This window comes from Canis lupus, chromosome 7 (genome assembly GCF_048164855.1).
Source record: "Canis lupus baileyi chromosome 7, mCanLup2.hap1, whole genome shotgun sequence".
NCBI classification, from domain to species: domain Eukaryota; kingdom Metazoa; phylum Chordata; class Mammalia; order Carnivora; family Canidae; genus Canis; species Canis lupus.
In genome coordinates, this window is record NC_132844.1 from 28,984,657 (window position 1) to 29,002,639 (window position 17,983).

The 17,983-nt window shown below is 38.2% G+C and overlaps 1 protein-coding gene across 4 annotated transcripts in view; it reads left to right on the forward strand.

Annotated features, from left to right (window-relative positions):
* PGM3 (phosphoglucomutase 3) overlaps positions 1-17,983 on the forward strand; it is a 29,184-nt gene that overhangs the window by 6,798 nt on the left and 4,403 nt on the right. For all 4 annotated transcript variants that reach the window (XM_072832222.1, XM_072832225.1, XM_072832223.1 and 1 more), the window contains 9 exons: positions 311-378; positions 5,637-5,770; positions 6,721-6,916; positions 9,386-9,543; positions 10,265-10,348; positions 13,040-13,138; positions 14,560-14,673; positions 15,716-15,838; positions 17,188-17,361. In XM_072832222.1, the coding sequence (XP_072688323.1) occupies positions 311-378; positions 5,637-5,770; positions 6,721-6,916; positions 9,386-9,543; positions 10,265-10,348; positions 13,040-13,138; positions 14,560-14,673; positions 15,716-15,838; positions 17,188-17,361 (1,150 nt within the window). The remainder of the gene's footprint in view (positions 1-310; positions 379-5,636; positions 5,771-6,720; positions 6,917-9,385; positions 9,544-10,264; positions 10,349-13,039; positions 13,139-14,559; positions 14,674-15,715; positions 15,839-17,187; positions 17,362-17,983) is intronic.

Consider the following 17,983-nt stretch of genomic DNA (forward strand, 5'->3'; position numbering starts at 1 on the left):
TGTATATATTGTTACAGTTGAACTTAAAAAGGTATTTGGGTATGGTGTAATTAGTGTATTTTTATATCTGTTTTCTAAATTCATTAAGAGCCAAACTCTTTCCAAGAAATATATTGTGAAAGCTGCTAGAAAATGCTTATATTTTACCTGTATTATCTTTGCAGTGTTTTCAGACTTGACAGGTTTTAGTTCAAATACACCAAACCTATTATTCTGAAATTTGTAGCCCATAATTTCTACATCTGCTTTCAGAACTAGCAACTCTTGGTTTCAGGGTGGGATGCGTTACTTTCTTCCTTTTCTTTTCTAGGCCCAGCAGTGAGAAACTTTCACAGTCTGTAATAGATGGTGTGACTGTTTTAGAAGGTCAATTCCATGGTATGTAGCTGTCCTGATCTAAATTAATCTTTAAAAAACTTAAATCTTTTAAGAAAATTGTAAAAGTAGTAACATTTTAGAAAATACAGATAAAAGAAGTTTTTAAAAAATGAACTTCCAGGTATAGAGGCACCTGGGTAGCTCAGTCAGTTAGTTAAGTGTCTGACTCTTGTTTTCAGCCGAGGTCATGATCTCATGGGTCATGGGATTGAGCCCCGTGTCGGGCTTCACACTCAGTGGGGAGACTCCTTGAAGATTCTCTCCCTCTGCCCTTTCCCCCATGTACAAGTGCACATGGTCTCTCTTTCTCTCTCAAATCTTAAAAAAAAAAAGAACTACTAGCTATAAAATACTAGCTTTTAAATTTAAAAAGCTGGGCAGCTCCGGTGGCGCAGCGGCTTAGCGCCGCCTGCAGCCCAGGGTGTGATCCTGGAGACCCGGGATCGAGTCCCGCGTCGGGCTTCCTGCATGGAGCCTGGTTCTCTCTCTGCCTGTGTCTCTGCCTCTCTTTCGCTCTCTTTGAATAAATAAATAAATAAATCTTTAAAAAAAATTCTAAAAGGCTAACATTTTTTTTTCTGGGTGTGCATATTTTGTTTTAGCTATAGGAAATTATATGTAAGAAATATTGATCTTAACTTTCTTTACTTCAGTAAAAGGTCAAAGTTCCTGATCTAAAAACCTTTGAAATTACTTGCAGATGTTTATCCTAGGCAGCTTTTGTTGGTATCACATATTCCCAAAAAACTAATCACATGTGGAATCAGCTGTTTCCTATCAAATAGTGATGGCAAATATCTTCGGCCTACTTAAATCTGATTTGAAGTTTTGCTGGGTCGTTTTTTCTGTTTTATCAAATGAAGAATTACATGACCAAAAATGGAGGCTAAGATCCTCTTCTCACATCAGTCATACCCCTTTTGAATGCTGAAGCTCCATTTTGCTTGGCGGTTAATTTCCCTGGTGTCTCCCTAGTTTCTCATTTAAAAATATCTTCTCTTGACCTTTTCACCTCCTTTCCAACTCCTTTGTGGTCTTCTTTCAGAGTTAATGGCCTCTTCCAAGAGCTTGCCTGGCCTACTTCTCTGCTCTTCTAGTCACTCCTTAGCCCAACTGCAGGCAAAGTCTCCTTTGCACCGTCAGTGAAATGTCTTTCTCAGCACTCATCTGAATTCTAATTGCCAAATCCAGTGGCTCTTATAAAGTGGGGATTTTTAGCTTGGGGCCCAGGACTCCCTGGGAAGTATGTGGTTATCTGCAGGGACCTGGTTGACCTCTTGATACAGTGTGCAGAGTGTTTTCCTAGGGAGAGGAGTTGTTGCTTTTGTCAGATACTCAAAGGGATCTGTGACCTAAAAATAACTTTCAGAATTGATATTTTGAAGTTTTTATTTCAATTGCTGTCTTGATAGCTCTCTACACTGTGACCTCCTCCTTTCTTTCTTGAGGCTTCTACTACTTTGGCCACTATTCCATATGGGTCTTCTGGGTGAGCTTTCTCTCTTCATATGGGTGTTCCTTATTTCTCCCTATCATTCTGCTTGATTTCTGAATGATCGTCTTTATTGCCAAAGCCCCAGCTGTGTATTATTATTCATTTATTCATACATTTTTGACTGCCTGCTATGTATAACCCTCCAGAGTCTTCTTTTTCATGCCAGTCACAACTTAAAGAAACCCATTTTGTATCATGATGTGTGCATGCGTACTTTTATGTATAACTGACACAAAAGTTATACATAAAAAAAAAGTTATACATCATATGTTATCAGTAAATAATACCCACGTTGCACAACTTGCATTCATCTGTGGGTTTTTTTTTTTTTTTTTTTTTTTTTTTTTTTTTTTTTTTAGATTTTATTTATTCATGAGAGACAGAGAGAGAGAGAGAGGCAGAGACACAGGCAGAGGGAGAGGCAGGCTCCTTGTAGGGGGCCTGATGTGGGACCTGATCCCAGGACCCCAGGATCATGACCTGAGCCACCGAGGTGTCCCTCATCTGTGATATTTTTAGAAAATGCAAAAATGCTGGTTATTTCTCACCAAGTGGATTCCATGAACCTTGACAGGCTCAGATCTGCAATTTGTAAAGCACTGGTCTGAGTGAGGCCTTCACTTAAATGATCTGCTCTTATCCCAGCTTCACCTGGCCTGAAACTACTGTTTTCACCGTATTCAGATTGGTTTTTCAGCACTGTCATTCTGGCTCAGAACCATCACCTTGCTAATATTTTAGTCTAGAAAAATTTGAGAGTAATTTTTTTTTTTGACTTTTCCATTGTTTCTCTCTTCAGCCTAGTGTACTTGAGGAAATGGAAGATTAATGTAGCCTTAGCATAAGGAGAATGGAGGAAGATAGTAGATAAGGTTAGGGAAGTAAGCAGGGATCATATTATCCCAAGCCTTGTGGGTTGTGGTAAAGATTTTAGTTTTGTATTTTTTTTTTTTTTTTAAGATTTTATTTATTCATGACAGACACACAGATGCAGAGACACAGGCAGAGAGAGAGGGAGAAAAGCAGGCTCCATGCAGGGAGCCTGACACGGGACCGATCCCTGGTCTCCAGGATCACACCCTGGGCCCAAGGCGTCGCCAAACCGCTGGGCCATCGGGGCTGCCCCAAGATTTGAGTTTTATTTCAAATTCGTGGGAACTCCATGGAAGGGTTTTATGCATGGGAATATAATCACATTTCCCTTTTAAGTCAGTTATTCTGGCTTTTCACTCTGGCTTTTGTGGAGAGAGATAGGAAGGTTGTAAGAATGGAAAAGAGACTGTACAAGTAGTTCATGCAGGGGTGATGATAGCAAGAGAAGTGAAGTTTGAATTAGTATTGACTTCAGGATTTTGTGACCTATGAGGAGGCTAGAGCTATGAAGAATGGCTTCTAGGTTTCTGAGTTGATCAGTGGAACAGATGAGTAACTCTATATAATAGTCATTTTTTATTGATAAAAATTTATTGAGTAAATGTTTATTTGCTAGTGTCGATAGTGGTTACAAAATCCTTTTGTTCTGTCATTGTGTTGTAAGTCTTTTGGAATATCATTTTCCTTTCCTTATACACCCTCCATTAAACTAGGTTAAATACTGATCCACTTTTTTGAGTTCCTCCCCCTCTTCCCATGTGATCCTTGTGTCAGAGCCATAGTTGCCTTATAGAATGCCATTTTTGTTGTATAACTGCAGGGACTAAGTAGCTTAAATGACTTTTTGTCTTTAGTCCAAACTCTTGTGCTTGACTTTGAAGACCTTTGATGGATTTAGTTATAGAATATTTATTGGATACTGGTCCATCTCTGCTGTTTCTTCTGTGTCTTGCTCTTTTGGTGCTTTTCTTGTATGTTTACCTATTTTTGATTATAAGCTGTTTGTTTTTATTAGGAAATTATTTGTGGGACTTTTTGAGGTTTATGGTGAAGGTCTGTTTCTGTGGCAAAGTTTGGTTAATCCTTCTGCAGGGTGCCTGAGGGTGCTTCCTGACTGGTGGATAACAAGATTCCTTGGTGATGGAGTTTTGGATCCCTGTGGTTATGTGATTTGGGCTAGAAACCCAAGGGAGGCCTGTGCTTCTGGTAACAGCTCTTCAGGATGGGTTATCTCCTGCTCTGTTTGGTGTCAAGACAACTCTCCTGGGAGTAGGGTACAGTAGGTACCTGGGGCCAATTCACTTCTGACTCACCCTTATACCGAAGAATAGTTTTTTGAGGCTTCAGCTTCATGAGGGTTTGGTCTTCTACTGGGTTTCCTTCTCATCTTAAGTCAGCGTGGACTTTTTTCACTGAAAGCAGTTTAATTTCTGGTTTAGAGGAATGCTCTCAAAGCAAAACTGGCTTCCCAGAGCTCAAATTTTGAAGTTCCTCTCTTCACAGAGATTTTGGCATTAGTCCTCTGAAACTTGTTGGCACAGCAATGGTTTTTTAAAAGAGACTTTTGTCTGACATTTTTGGTTTTCAAGAGGAGGGTTCATCTGAATTACACAGTTTGCAGTGTTAATGGAAACAGTTCAGTTATTATTTTTCTATATTGCTCTATTTTTATCTTACCTGTCCATATTAAATGATTATTTATTATCAATAGTAGTCATTCATATTTCTTTTGGAATTGAGTATGTGTCCAATGTGTGTGTTTTTTTTTTTTTTATAATACTACCAAACAATTAATTTAATCTAACTCTGACATTATCTACCTAGAGGTAGGGTCAGATCTCACAGGTAAAGGGCTCAGTGCCACATGACCCCTTCCCCATTTCAGAATCCAGTCACCTGGGCTTCAGACAACCCCCTCCTTGGTTTGGTTAATTTGCTAAAGTACTCACAGAACTCAGAGAAACATTTTACTAGCTAAATTGATTTATTATGGAGGATATAACTTAGAACAGCCAGATGGAAGAGCTGTGCAGGGCAAGGTATGCAGGAAGGGGCATGGAGCTTCCAGGCTCTCTGGGCAGCCACTCTCCCCACTCTACATGTTTACCAACCCATACCCCATCCTTTTGGGTTTTTAGGTAAGCTTCATTACATAGGAACAATTAATTAAGTGGCCATTGCTGTTTGAATGCCATCTCTAGCCCTTTTCTCTTCCTGGAGTGGCAGGGGGCCAAGGAATAAGGGAGAAGTCTGTAAGTTCCTACTCTCTAATCACGTGGTTGGTTTCCCTGGCAACCAGCCCCATCCTAGTGTGCTTAAGGAGCTTTCCAGTGCCATTCTTTAGCGTAATAAAAGACAATTAATTCCTTGCTCTCATCACTTAGAAATTTTTTTTTTAAATCTTTATTTTTTAATTTTTTAATTTATTTATTTTTTAATTTATGATAGTCACACAGAGAGAGAGAGGCAGAGAGACAGGCAGAGGGAGAAGCAGGCTCCATGCACCGGGAGCCCGACGTGGGATTCGATCCCGGGTCTCCAGGATCGCGCCCTGGGCCAAAGGCAGGCGCCAAACCGCTGCGCCACCCAGGGATCCCCTACTTAGAAATTCTAAGGGTTTAGAAGCTCTGCCAAGAATGGAGACAAAGACCAAGTCTCTATTTCTTATTATAAATCACAACATCGCAATGTGGCAGTTGTAATAATTTCAGTGGATATTTATGTGTATTTCTGAATAATTTGGAAGTTGGCATTTTTGTTTTCTGAAAGGTCTTTTTTTTTTGTTTAAAGATTTGTCACTCTAAAATTCATGTGATATGAATACATTTAAACTTTTTTGTTGTTGTTTCTTAAGAAATGTGACAAATTGCTTTTTGTATTTCTATGATAGATTACGGCTTGTTGACGACGCCCCAGCTGCACTACATGGTGTACTGTCGAAATACCAGTGGCCAATATGGAAAGGCAACCATAGAAGGTTACTGCCAGAAACTCTCTAAAGCCTTTACGGAGCTTACCAAACAGGTGAAAATCTCTTGAACATGGTTAGGGTTTAAGCAAATGAATAAAGTAACATCAGTTGAATAATTTATCTTATTTTGTTACTCCTCCTTTTTCCAATAATGTGCTGTATTTCCTTTTTCTTTCTAGGGCTCCACAAGGTTTGATCCTTGTATTCTGCTGAATGTTTGTTGGTATTTACTTGCCAATGCATGTAGTACATTAAGATAATTGGAAGAGAAAACATGGGGTTCTTGTGATTTCATAAATATTCATACAGATGAATTTTCTTGAGAAAACATGGGGTTCTTGTGATTTCATAAATATTCATACAGATGAATTTTCTTGTAGGGTTAATGTTAGATGCTGTTGGCTTCATACTTGAGGTGTCTACTGTTGAGAAAGATTTTTTTCCTGGAAGATTAACTTCTTAAACCCTGGTTGAGATTTGGGGGGTATAATTAATTTGATCAACAAATATTGAGTACATGTTGTTGACCAAATCCCTTGTTTTCCTAGAACTTATATTCTGAACTAAGGATGGGCCAAAGAGGAGGTTGACAGGAAAAATCCAGACATGCCCAGTGGTGTTATGTACTATCAAGAGAGTGACAGGTGTCATTCTGCTCGTTTGTCTGTATGCTCATTCCCACATTTAAATGCCTGTCATGTAACATAGGCTGTAGTATTATTTTGAAGGGACCTTGCTTAATTGAGGCTAAATTCTGATAAAACTCCATTTCCATAAGTTACTCAATTGGTGAAACTGTTCTAGTGTCAGTCCAAAATAAAGGTTTTTAAATTTTACTTTGGTTTTCTACAGTTTTCATCTAAATATGTGTACCCTTTTGTTTCCCAGGTTAAAATAGATGAGTTAACTGAAATGATGGAAGATGTTTACATATACCTATATGTGCTTTATGCTTCACTCTCTTATAGCTTGAAATTTTTCTTTTTTGTCTTTTCCTTTTAAGGCTTTCTGCAGTGGAGATGAATATAGATCACTTAAGGTTGACTGTGCAAATGGCATAGGGGCCCTGAAGCTGAGAGAAATGGAACACTACATTTCCCAGGAGCTGTCAGTTCAGCTACTTAATGATGGGACGAAAGGGAAACTCAACCATTTATGTGGGGCTGATTTTGTGAAAAGTCATCAAAAGCCTCCACAGGGTATGTAGAAAATTTGTTTTTAGAGCTCTTTAAAATGAATCGTATTTACAGACAGAGGTGGGCAAGTGAGTTGAGTCATGTAGCTAGTCCTGGTGCTTCTGCTCTAGACATCTGAGCATTTCCTTACTTGTCAGTGTCATTCAAAACATGGTCTCTCTTTGTAAGTCACACAACTCCTACAGTGTGTAGGAAATCTCTGAGGGTGAGGGGTTAGCAAAATCAGAAATTGGTGTTTTAGAGCCGTGATTCTCAAACTGTGGCATGCATGAGAATCACCTAGAGGGCTTATTAGCACGTAGATTCCTAGACTCTAGAGTTTCTCATTTTGTAGATGGTGGGGTAGGATTTAGGTAGGGTAAGAATTTGATTTCTGTCAAGTGCCTAACCTTCGTTAATGGTGCTGGTCTGGGGACCACGCTGTGAGAATCATTGATCTAAAGGATAGCAATAGTTAAGTAGCATTTTTTTATTTTTTTACCTTATCTTAATTATACACATTATGGAAAGGGAATGCAACTCCTAATTATAACTGTCTGCAAAATCACTCTTTTGTACAATTGGCATATCAGGAGGAAAACTATAGATTGTAGTTGTACTAAGAGATTATAGTTGCACTAAGAGTATCAGTAGCAGTACAGATACTAAATTCTTTAGTGTTTTGGCCATGATTGGCTGGCAGATAGATGTGTTTTGTTTGCTCTGTTGCTTGTGTGTTTAATTGCGTTAGTTGTCACCATTTAAAAATACTGTGATTTTACTTAAATATTACATACTCTGACTTCTTTACCAAAATCAGAAAATGTCCATTCTTACATGGCAATAATCAGCTGCCATGGAGTAGCTCCTGCTCACTTCAGACAGGACATCATTTTTCAGAACTCCACAGAAGTTCTCATCCAGTTGCCTCTCTCTCATTTGTTATTCTGCCTCACTGTAGTAAGCATTTACATTTTTAGTTGAATCAACCAGTTTTAACTCCTTTTCATTGACTTGCTTTTTGTGACTTTTACTGACAGTTTGGTTTGGGTCCCTCATCTGTCCATTCACTAAAATGAGCTCTTCTGCTCCCTTGCTTTAGACGCTGGTGAGAAGGAGTAATGAGAAATGTTTAGCGCAAAAGAAATGTTGCTAAAATTAAATCTCCTTACAACTTGCAGCCCACTAATACCTGAGACATGCAGTGTGTGACTATACCTCAAGGAACTCATGGCTGCCTTCATGTTGATGTATATTGATAGAGACTAAAAGTAGCCTTATCTTGGCAATAACCAGACCTCGAAGGTCCTGTAAACTTCACTTTCAGCATGCAGAAATTCCTTAGAAACTTATCTTCCCTCTAATCATACCCCCCCAAGCAAACTTAAAAGTATATAATCATTCACTCATCACAATCCCAATGCAGCTTTCTCTGCCCGTGGGTCCTTTCCCCTCCTATAATAAAAGCACCTTTTACACGTTAAAATATCTCAAGAATTCTTTCTTCACTGTTGAGCTTGGCGGTCCTGCATCACGCAGTATGAACAAAACCATTAAAGGCCCTCTCACTTTCCTGAAGTTTGCGTTATGCCCTGTGGTCAACCTTACGTTAATATTCCTCATGGAGGGGATCCCTGGGTGGCTCAGCGGTTTGGCGCCTGCCTTTGGCTCAGGGCACGATCCTGGAGTCCCGGGATCGAGTCCTGCTTCAGGCTCTCGGCATGGAGCCTGCTTCTCCCTCCTCCTATATCTCTGCCTCTCTTTCTCTCTCTATCATAAATAAATAAATAAATCTTAAAAAAAAATATTCCTCATGGAAGCCTCATATTGGATTTGTCCACCTGCTGCTGTCATGGCTAAGGAATAGCAGAATTTGTAATAAGTTGGACATGACAGTTGCTGAGGTTTTGAAAACTTTATGCAAATTACACAAGCTATATTTCTCTCACATGTTATAATTCTTTGCTTTTAACTTACCAGTGTTTCTTGTTACTGATGGTGTGAACAAATAAGAATCAGTTCTATTGGAATTAAAGCACATACCTCATCTATTGCTGATTATTTTTTATATGTAAAGGACATCATAGTACTAGGTCAGTTGCTTTCACAAATATCTGTAGCTAACAAAAAACTATGGGACCCTGTCTTGCCAAACCAAGTAGCTTACAGAACAGAATTTTATTTTAATATTACATCGTTTCAGCATAGAATTCTTCTTTTCCAGTTAGCTGTGAAAGAGCTTACCCTGTAAAAACAACCAATAAACCCTTATACTAATTAAAGATTAAGGCATTGGTTTTTATTTGGAAGGATAATTTTAAGTACTTCTTGAAAAGTGATAGTGGACATGATTTGATGGAACACATAAGGCCAATTATGATCATACTTTAGTGAAATATTTCTCCCTTGTAACTAATGTAAGAGAAAAACCTTCTTATGGAGGTTTATTCCCATTTCTTTGACTGAAATCCATTTTTAAATTCTGTGTGCTAGGAATGGAAATGAAGCCTAACGAAAGATGTTGTTCCTTTGATGGAGATGCAGACAGAATTGTTTATTACTACCTTGATGTAGATGGTCACTTTCATCTCATAGATGGAGACAAGATAGCAACACTAATTAGCAGCTTCCTTAAAGAGCTCCTATTGGAGGTATGGTGGAGTGATCAACTGCCCTTCAGAGCAAGACTTACTGGTGACTAACAGGCATTTGAATGTCTCAGAGGCACAATACATATGGACTTCCCTACCTTTGTGGCCAGAAAATATAAGAAGATATGGTAATATTAGTCATTTCAACATGGGGCACTGGTTTTGGAACCTGAAAGTATTCTTTTCTTACTTATATTGGCAACGTTGTGATTTGAAGCTTTATGAAGTTTTGGTTTCTTCATAACTAGCACTTTATTAATGAGAATTCCATCATCACTTCTAAAGCCTCAAGTTTAAACAGAAAATCTCATTTTCTGAGATCTGTATTTTCTGTATTATACTTAATAATGTAAGAGGTATGCTCTGTTTTGCTCTTTTGGAAATCTTAGGCCAGCTTTAAGTATAAAATGTAATGGTAAGTAATTATTATAATGTGGAAAAAGGTATACTTTAAGAATTCAGTAAATACTTTTATTTAAAAAATTAGCAAGAAATCACAAGCTTCTTTAGAAGAGATTCCTTATGGAATTTAAATGATCAAAAGTATTTTAGCTTTTTTTTTCTGGCATGCATGTAAATTTTTATTTACAGCTTTTATTGCATAAACTAAGACACAGCTGAATTGGGTGATGACTTTGTCATCCTTTGGAACTCTCGTTACATGTTTGCTTTTATAAGTTAGTGTCTTTACTTTTGATGGCCAATTATCGTTTTTATCTAGATTGGAGAAAGTTTGAATATTGGTGTTGTACAAACTGCGTATGCAAATGGAAGTTCAACACGGTATCTTGAAGAAGTTATGAAGGTATTGAACCATTTCCATTTTCTGGTAGCTTCTTAATTATTATGTTCTAAGATTTTTCCCTGAGGAAAACAATGCCCTCACTTATATGAATAAATGAATAGCTTGTAGTACATGAAACTGAGCTGTTGTCCATTTAAAGGTGAGTGGAAATCAAAAATAGGAAAAGAAATTGTCCCTGATGTGAAAAGGGAAAGAGACTTCCCCCTTCCCTTTTTTTAGAGCATTTCTTTTAGAAAACTTGTAAATTCCTTCTCTGTCTCCTTTATAATGAATGTAAATCTTTTTAAAGGCTAAGTAAATTTTATGGCTCAGGAATGTTTTCTGGGGCTGGAGTCCCTGCACTGAAATGTGAACTTCAGGGAAGATAGCACCTGTCTCCCAGGGTCCTGAGTTTATGTTAGTTACACCTCGGAGCCAGCCACCTATCTACTTGTTATAGAGAGATGAGAAATTTTATTATTATTTTCCTAAGGATTAAACATCGATGGCCACCGCAGTTATCAGGTAAATTTAAGACAAAAAACATGTGACAAATGGCCCTGTGAAGTCTTCTTGCAAAGTGGGCTTATTCAGTAGGCATAGGGACTATTGCCGTGGGGTTTCATAGTACGGGGAGAGATAGCGGGTTCATCACCTAATACAATAAGGAAAAGTGGAGATTTTGTAGCCAAGGAGCAAGGGGGGGTGGTTGGTAGATGGGAAATTACTGAGCAGTCATCAGGGATCAGGGAGGATTCTGGCTCAATCTACCTGAACTCCTGCTGAAGGCAGGCCTGGGTGATTACATACTACCTGGGGGATGGGATAGAGCGAGGACTTTGATCAGTTTTAGGAGGTAGGAGATTGTTGCTGACAGTGCACGGTGGGAGACACCCAAGGACAGGACCTGTTCAGGCTCACAGGGAAAGTTTGGTCTGTTATTAGCTTCAGCTCTATTATATGAGGGTGAGATTTTTTTTTAGATTTTATTTATTTATTCATGAGAGACAGAGAGAGAGACAGAGAGAGAGAGAGAGAGAGGCAGAGACATAGGTTGAAGGAGAAGCAGGCTCCACGCAGGGAGCCTGACAATGGGATTCGATCCTGGGTCTCCAGGATCACACCCTGAGCTGAAGGCAGGCGCTAAACCCTGAGCCACCTGGGCTGCCCAACGGTGAGATTTCTGTCTTTGCATTCTCTTAGCAGATTGCCTCTGGTATATCAGTCTGGCTTAATGCTTATTCCGTAATTAAAACTATTTTCTTACTCTTTTGTGGAAAAGTTTTCTGGGTTGGTAGGAGGTTTTGTATCTAATTTCCCCCCCAACATCCACCAGATGACCATCCTGTGTACCACATCATCTCTAAGAGTTAGAGGGTTCATAGACAAAATTAGATCTATTTGCCTTTACTCTTTATCATTAGCTAGTGTATTATTTTCCAACTTTTGTGTATCCCTTTTCAAATTTCTGCATTTTACTAGTTTTTGTTGCATTTCCATTCTTTTTTAAGCAAGGATGGCAAAGTCAAATTCTTGTAGAACCTTGGTAGGTGAGGTGAATTAAGTACAGCAGGAGGAAGAGGACAGAGAAGTATGTGCCCAGCCAGGCCAGCAGCTGTCACCTTTAGTCAGATTCTTTAAGAGAAGCTGAAAATCTGAATTTTGTGTAAATCTCTTACTTTTTTAAGTCTTGGCAACTGATTCAAAATTCAAAATAAATAGGTAGGCAAAATGAAACACATCTGGAGGCTGCTAGTTTGTGACCTGATTTAAGTATAAGGTTGTAGTAAACACTCGCGGCATTTCATCTTTCACAGGAATTCTCAGCTCCTGGATTATTGTTTCAGTATTTTCTTATTTTTCTGTTTAAAAAATTTCTTATAGGTTAAGATAGCCTGTTTAAGAAACTGAACACACCTGAAACTGTTAATCATCAACCCATTCTCCTATGGATGGATGAAATCTTTTGAGCTCTAGCTTTCCTGAGGTTTTTACATCCAGTTAAATGCCAATCTTCTTTGATCTTGATCTTTTCTGCACTTTTGCCACCATCAGCCGTAACCACTCTTCTCTTTTAGATCCATCCAAGATTTAGGCCACCCAAATGTTGCTAGTCTGACTACTGTAATTTCATAACGGGCTTAGTCCTAGAACCCTCTTGCTCTTTTAACCTTCTAAGCCAGGGGTTAGCAAATAGTGGCCTGTGGACCAAATCCAGTCTGCCACATGTTTATAAAGTTTTATTGGAATACAGCCATGCTCACTTGTTTCTGTATTGTCTGTAGTTGCTTTACATTAGTGGCAGAAGTGAACAGTTGTGACAGAGATCATACGGTTTGTAAAGCCTGAAATATTTATTATCTGGCCGTTTGTAGTAAAAGCTTGCAGACCCCCTACTATAAGCCATTCCACACTGTAGCTAAGCTTTCTGCAATTAGATCATGTCACTTTCCGCCCCGCCCCCCCCCCCCCCCCCCCCATCCTGCATTATCTTATCAGGTGACACTCTCTTGCTTTTTCCTTGGCTTTGGGCTTCTGTAAGTGCCTTCACTCCCCCTCACTAACATCACTTTGTATTTTAATTGCTTAATTGTCATCTTCACTAGATAGCTCCAGGAGGTTTGTTCCCTGTGTTGTCCTTGGGAAGAGTAGGGACAAAATAACTATTTGCCAATTGAATAACTGCAGTTACATTTTTTAAATATGTCATAGGTGCCTGTCTATTGTACTAAAACTGGTGTAAAACATTTGCACCACAAAGCTCAAGAGTTTGACATTGGAGTTTATTTTGAAGCAAATGGGCATGGCACGGTAAGTTCTCTTAATCAACTACAGCTGGCTGTAGCTGGATGTTTTTTAATGATGGGAATTCTGTATCTGGATAGTACTACGTTAAAGCCCCCTTTGTTGAAATGATCAGTATGATGGCAGAAGAAGATTATTTGGTTAACTAATATAGTCTTCTATGTTGTGAAACTTATTTTCTTTTAGATAGTGATTTTTGAGTATGAAGACATTATTCTTAGTTTCCTAAAAAAAAAAATGCAGTTAATTTTTTTTACAAGCAGGTGGTCTATATATCATTTAAAAATCTTTCCTTTTACCACTTATGACCAGTGTAAAGAAAAGTTCAGTAGCATTCAAGTGTTGGAACACTTGAGAATTAAGTTATGAACAACTCATTATAATGAGTATAATTAGCCATAAGCATATAAAATTTTTAGGGTTTTTGTAGGTAGAGTATTTGAAAAGTTTGAGAATATAGTACACATACCTTATACATTTTGAAGTATATTATCTGGCTTTTAGTAATAATACTCATAATATTCAGGGTTTTTTTAAAACATTTTTATAAAAAAAATAAAATAAAAAATATTTTTATACCTCCCCTCATTTCATAAATGGAGGTGGCCAACAGAAAATGTTTTTTGGGTCAGATTATTTTCCTTAATTTCAAACTGGTTCTAGAGGCCTTAAATAAGAAAAATCAGTTCTTAGGAAATGCAATTAAATTATAACTGCAGTGATCTAATTATTTCAGATATTGATAAATGATTTTAAAGACAGATAGTATGTATTCTAGTCATTGGGCTACAAGGTTTCTGTTGCTGGTGTAGGGTAAGTGGGTATGGCTGTGGTCGGGCAAAAACAGTGACCAGAGTGCTGACTATGGTATTGAACCTTGGAAGGCACTAAAATCACGGGCAAAGAATTTTAAAATGACAAGAATCTTGAACATAATGTGTATAACATCTATGGTACTATTTGCTGTAATGTGATAAATATGATGAATCTCTTTATTATTAGGGATATAAGCTAGGTAAAAGTATTTCAGGACAAGAAAACTATGCTACTTTTGTTGAATTTTATATTCTTCTAAGTAAAATGGATACAGATAGGCTTAAAGAATCAGGTTGCACAGAAGTGATGCAGCTGGTTGAGGGGCAAACATAAAGAACTCATCATATGCATTTGCCTCTGCTAGGGTGGAATTTTCTTTGTAATCAGCTCTTTAAATTTTGATAACCAGTTTTATAATCCATAAAGGAAATTTTCCCCCCCTAGTAGTATCTTTTGGGTTCTGATTTGATCTTCCTAATTTCATTCATTCTAAAGTTGCCATTATTTTTCCCGTTTTTGCAGTCATTGAGGGTTTCAGAAGTGGTTTAGCTGGGGTGCCTGGGGCATGGATAGTGTGTTTTGTGATTTTCTGTTTTATGCTTTCATTGCAGGTACTGTTTAGTAAAGCTGCTGAAATAAGGATAAAACAACTAGCAAAAGAATTAGAAGATAAGAAAAGGAAAGCTGCTAAGATGCTTGAAAATGTTATTGATTTGTTTAATCAGGTCAGAGCTGGTGGGTGGCAGGCTCTTGGTTACTTTTACATTTTCAGAAGGTAGAATAGTATGCTGTCTAAAAAAATTTTTTTGAAAGATTTTGTTGAGAGAGCACATGAGTGAGCTCAAGCAGGGGGTAAGGGCAGAGGGAGAAGCATATTCCCCGCTGAGGGTGGAGCCTGACATGGGGCTTGATCCCAGGACCTTGAGATCATGTTCTGGGCAGCAGTCAGATGCAGAACCCTGAGACACCCAGGCGTGCCTGAATAAAAAATTAAAGTAGAAAAGTCCTGGCAACTTCCTTGCCACAGTGATATATACAGTTGAGATTTACACTGAACTGAAATGTGGTGATAGAACATTTATGTGTTTCCCTCCCCCTACATTTTATGATGAAAATTAAGTGTAATGAATGAGTTGCTTCCACCTAGAGTCAAGATCAACTATTGAGTCTTTATAAATGGGTTGCATCATTGAGATTGGAGTCTACAATATGGCAGCAGAAGAGCCAAGAGTATGACCTAGAAAAGTGGTGGAACTAATATTTGAATCTCTTACACATTTGAGGCACTTGACATACGTCATTGTATAATCCTTGCAATAATACAGGGAGAGGCATTACTATAATTCCCATTTCATAAATGAAGAAACAAAGGGCTTGGAGCTAATAAATGAAGAGTATGGATCCAACTTTAGGTGTGTCTTACACTTTACCATGCATGATGCCTTCCATTATCATGGTATATCTCAAAAGGGATCTTGTTATAAAGGAAAATTTGAATCATAGAATGTTAATGCTAGAAACTTAACAGTTATCCGGTTTAATTTATAATGAGGAAGATTAATGGCAGGTTTCTTAAGAGGTAGTTTCAGTATTGTTTGTATAACTCATTGTGGTCTTCCATTCCCTTTCTCTTTCTCCATATACTATGGTGTAATAATCCTGTGTGGAGGTGGGCAGGGAGAAGGCACAGGGTACTGTGATTGGTTAAGATAGAGCATTCATCTCCAAGCTTTGCTGACATTAAATTTCTTTCACTTTGTCTTGTAGGCAGCTGGTGATGCTATTTCTGACATGCTGGTGATTGAGGCAATCTTGACTCTGAAGGGCTTGACTGTACAACAGTGGGATGCTCTTTATATGGATCTTCCAAACAGACAGCTCAAAGTTAAGGTGGGAGAAAGATTGTAAAATTACTTTTCTGAAAATTACCATAATACATTAAAATACATTATCTCCAACCTCTATATAAAATTTTTCCTTTTGTCATAATTCATTGTATACATATATATTGAATAGAACATGCTTATATCATGTATTTTCTCACATCTTAAAAATTATGGAATAACCAATTTGAGAAGTATTCAGTTTACAAACTTTACAGAAAAAGTGACACATATTATTATTTATAATAAAGATTTTATTATGGAAAATTTAAAACATATAAATGTGGAGAGAACAAAAGCTTCAGATTTCAGCTATTCTCCATTGCTTCACCATTCTCATATCCCCCATGTTCTTCTGAATCAATCCTGTTAGCCTATCATTTCAAGTGAGAATGTTTACTTTGCATGATTCTTGGTTCACACAGTATTTTCCTGGGGCTAGATGCTTATAAAAAGTAGGCTCAAAGAATTTTTTTTTTTTTTTTAAAGATTTTATTTATTTATTCATGATAGTCACAGAGAGAGAGAGAGAGAGGCAGAGACACAGGCAGAGGGAGAAGCAGGCTCCATGCACCGGGAGCCCGACGTGGGATTCGATCCCGGGTCTCCAGGATCGCGCCCTGGGCCAAAGGCAGGCGCCAAACCGCTGCGCCACCCAGGGATCCCTCAAAGAATTTTTTCTAAAGGCATTTCATATAAATGCATTTCATATAAATCCTAATTGATGTCTATACAGATTTATACCAGTGTACCCAATTGCCAACAGAATTTGTGAAAGACCGTTAGAGGTAGTAAAGCCCAGGTTCACACAAATGGCTACTGATTGTTCAGATTAGTTTTTTGGCATATTTAGGTGATTTTTATCATGACCTTCTTATGGTTATTTGATCAGTGTACTGAAGTTCTATAGTACTGGCCATTACTTTAGTGGTAACTGTTTAGAGACTGAAGAAGGAAGTTATACAACTGAAATTAATAACCCTGATTTTGTCAAACAAAAATCATAAATTTTTTTTAAAAAAGATTAATGAACATGTGAGTTCCTGAGCCAGGGGGAGAGGCAAAGGGAGAACCTCAAGGTGACTCCCCACTGTGCACAGAGCCCAATGTGGAGCTCTATGTCAGGACCCTGAGATTAGACCTGAGCTGAAACCAAAAGTTGGAAGCTCAACCCACTGAGCCACTCAGGCACCCTATAAAATTTTAATGCAGTTGCATTCTGTATTTGTTCTAGTAGGTTACTATCTGACAGTGTTGCACTTGGCTGTACAATGAGGACTGTTACTAAAATGAAATAGCTACAATCTTTTGGTGGGAATTGTGATATAGTGACAAATATGAAATGTTTGTGCATAGGTTGCAGACAGGCAAGTTATCAGCACCACTGATGCTGAAAGACAAGTAGTTACACCTCCAGGCCTACAGGAAGCAATCAATGACCTCGTGAAGAAGTACAAGCTTTCCCGAGCTTTTGTCCGGCCTTCTGGTACAGAAGATATCGTCCGAGTATATGCAGAAGCAGACTCACAGGTAAGCTGGGACACTTCTATTAAAAAAATGTGCAGTGAGAATCTGACAGCATTGCGTAGTAGGGGTGGTAGTTGGAGAGAAAAGAAAACAATTTGAATAGTGTTGCAGTCTCACTGTGATAATTCAGGGTTTAACATTTGAGATTTGTCTATGGAGGATTTTTAGGTTCATATTAAAAAATTTAGACCCACTTAGTTTATTTCCCCCAATATTTTTCTTTTGATTTATTCCAGACTTCCTGAAAGTGTCCTATTTCTAGCTGTGGCATGAGTAACTAGTACTTAGTTTGCCATATGTTCAACTTATATGGCCTGAAGTGGACTATCCTTTTTTTCCTTCTTTAGAAACATAAATTTATTGCTTTACGGAAACAACCAGTTTTGAAGTACATGTCTAAATTAATGGTACCATCAGCCATGCTGATCGAAATTCATCTTTGTCTCTGGACTTTTTATTTGAGCACAGAGCCCAACGTGGGACTTGATCCCATGACCCTGAAATCATGACCTAAGTGGAAACCAAGAGTCGGTCACTTAAACAACTGAGCCACCCCTTTGTTCCTGGACTTCTGATTTGTTTTTCAAAGTAATTTCCTCTAAACAGCCTTGCCATGTGCCTCTGC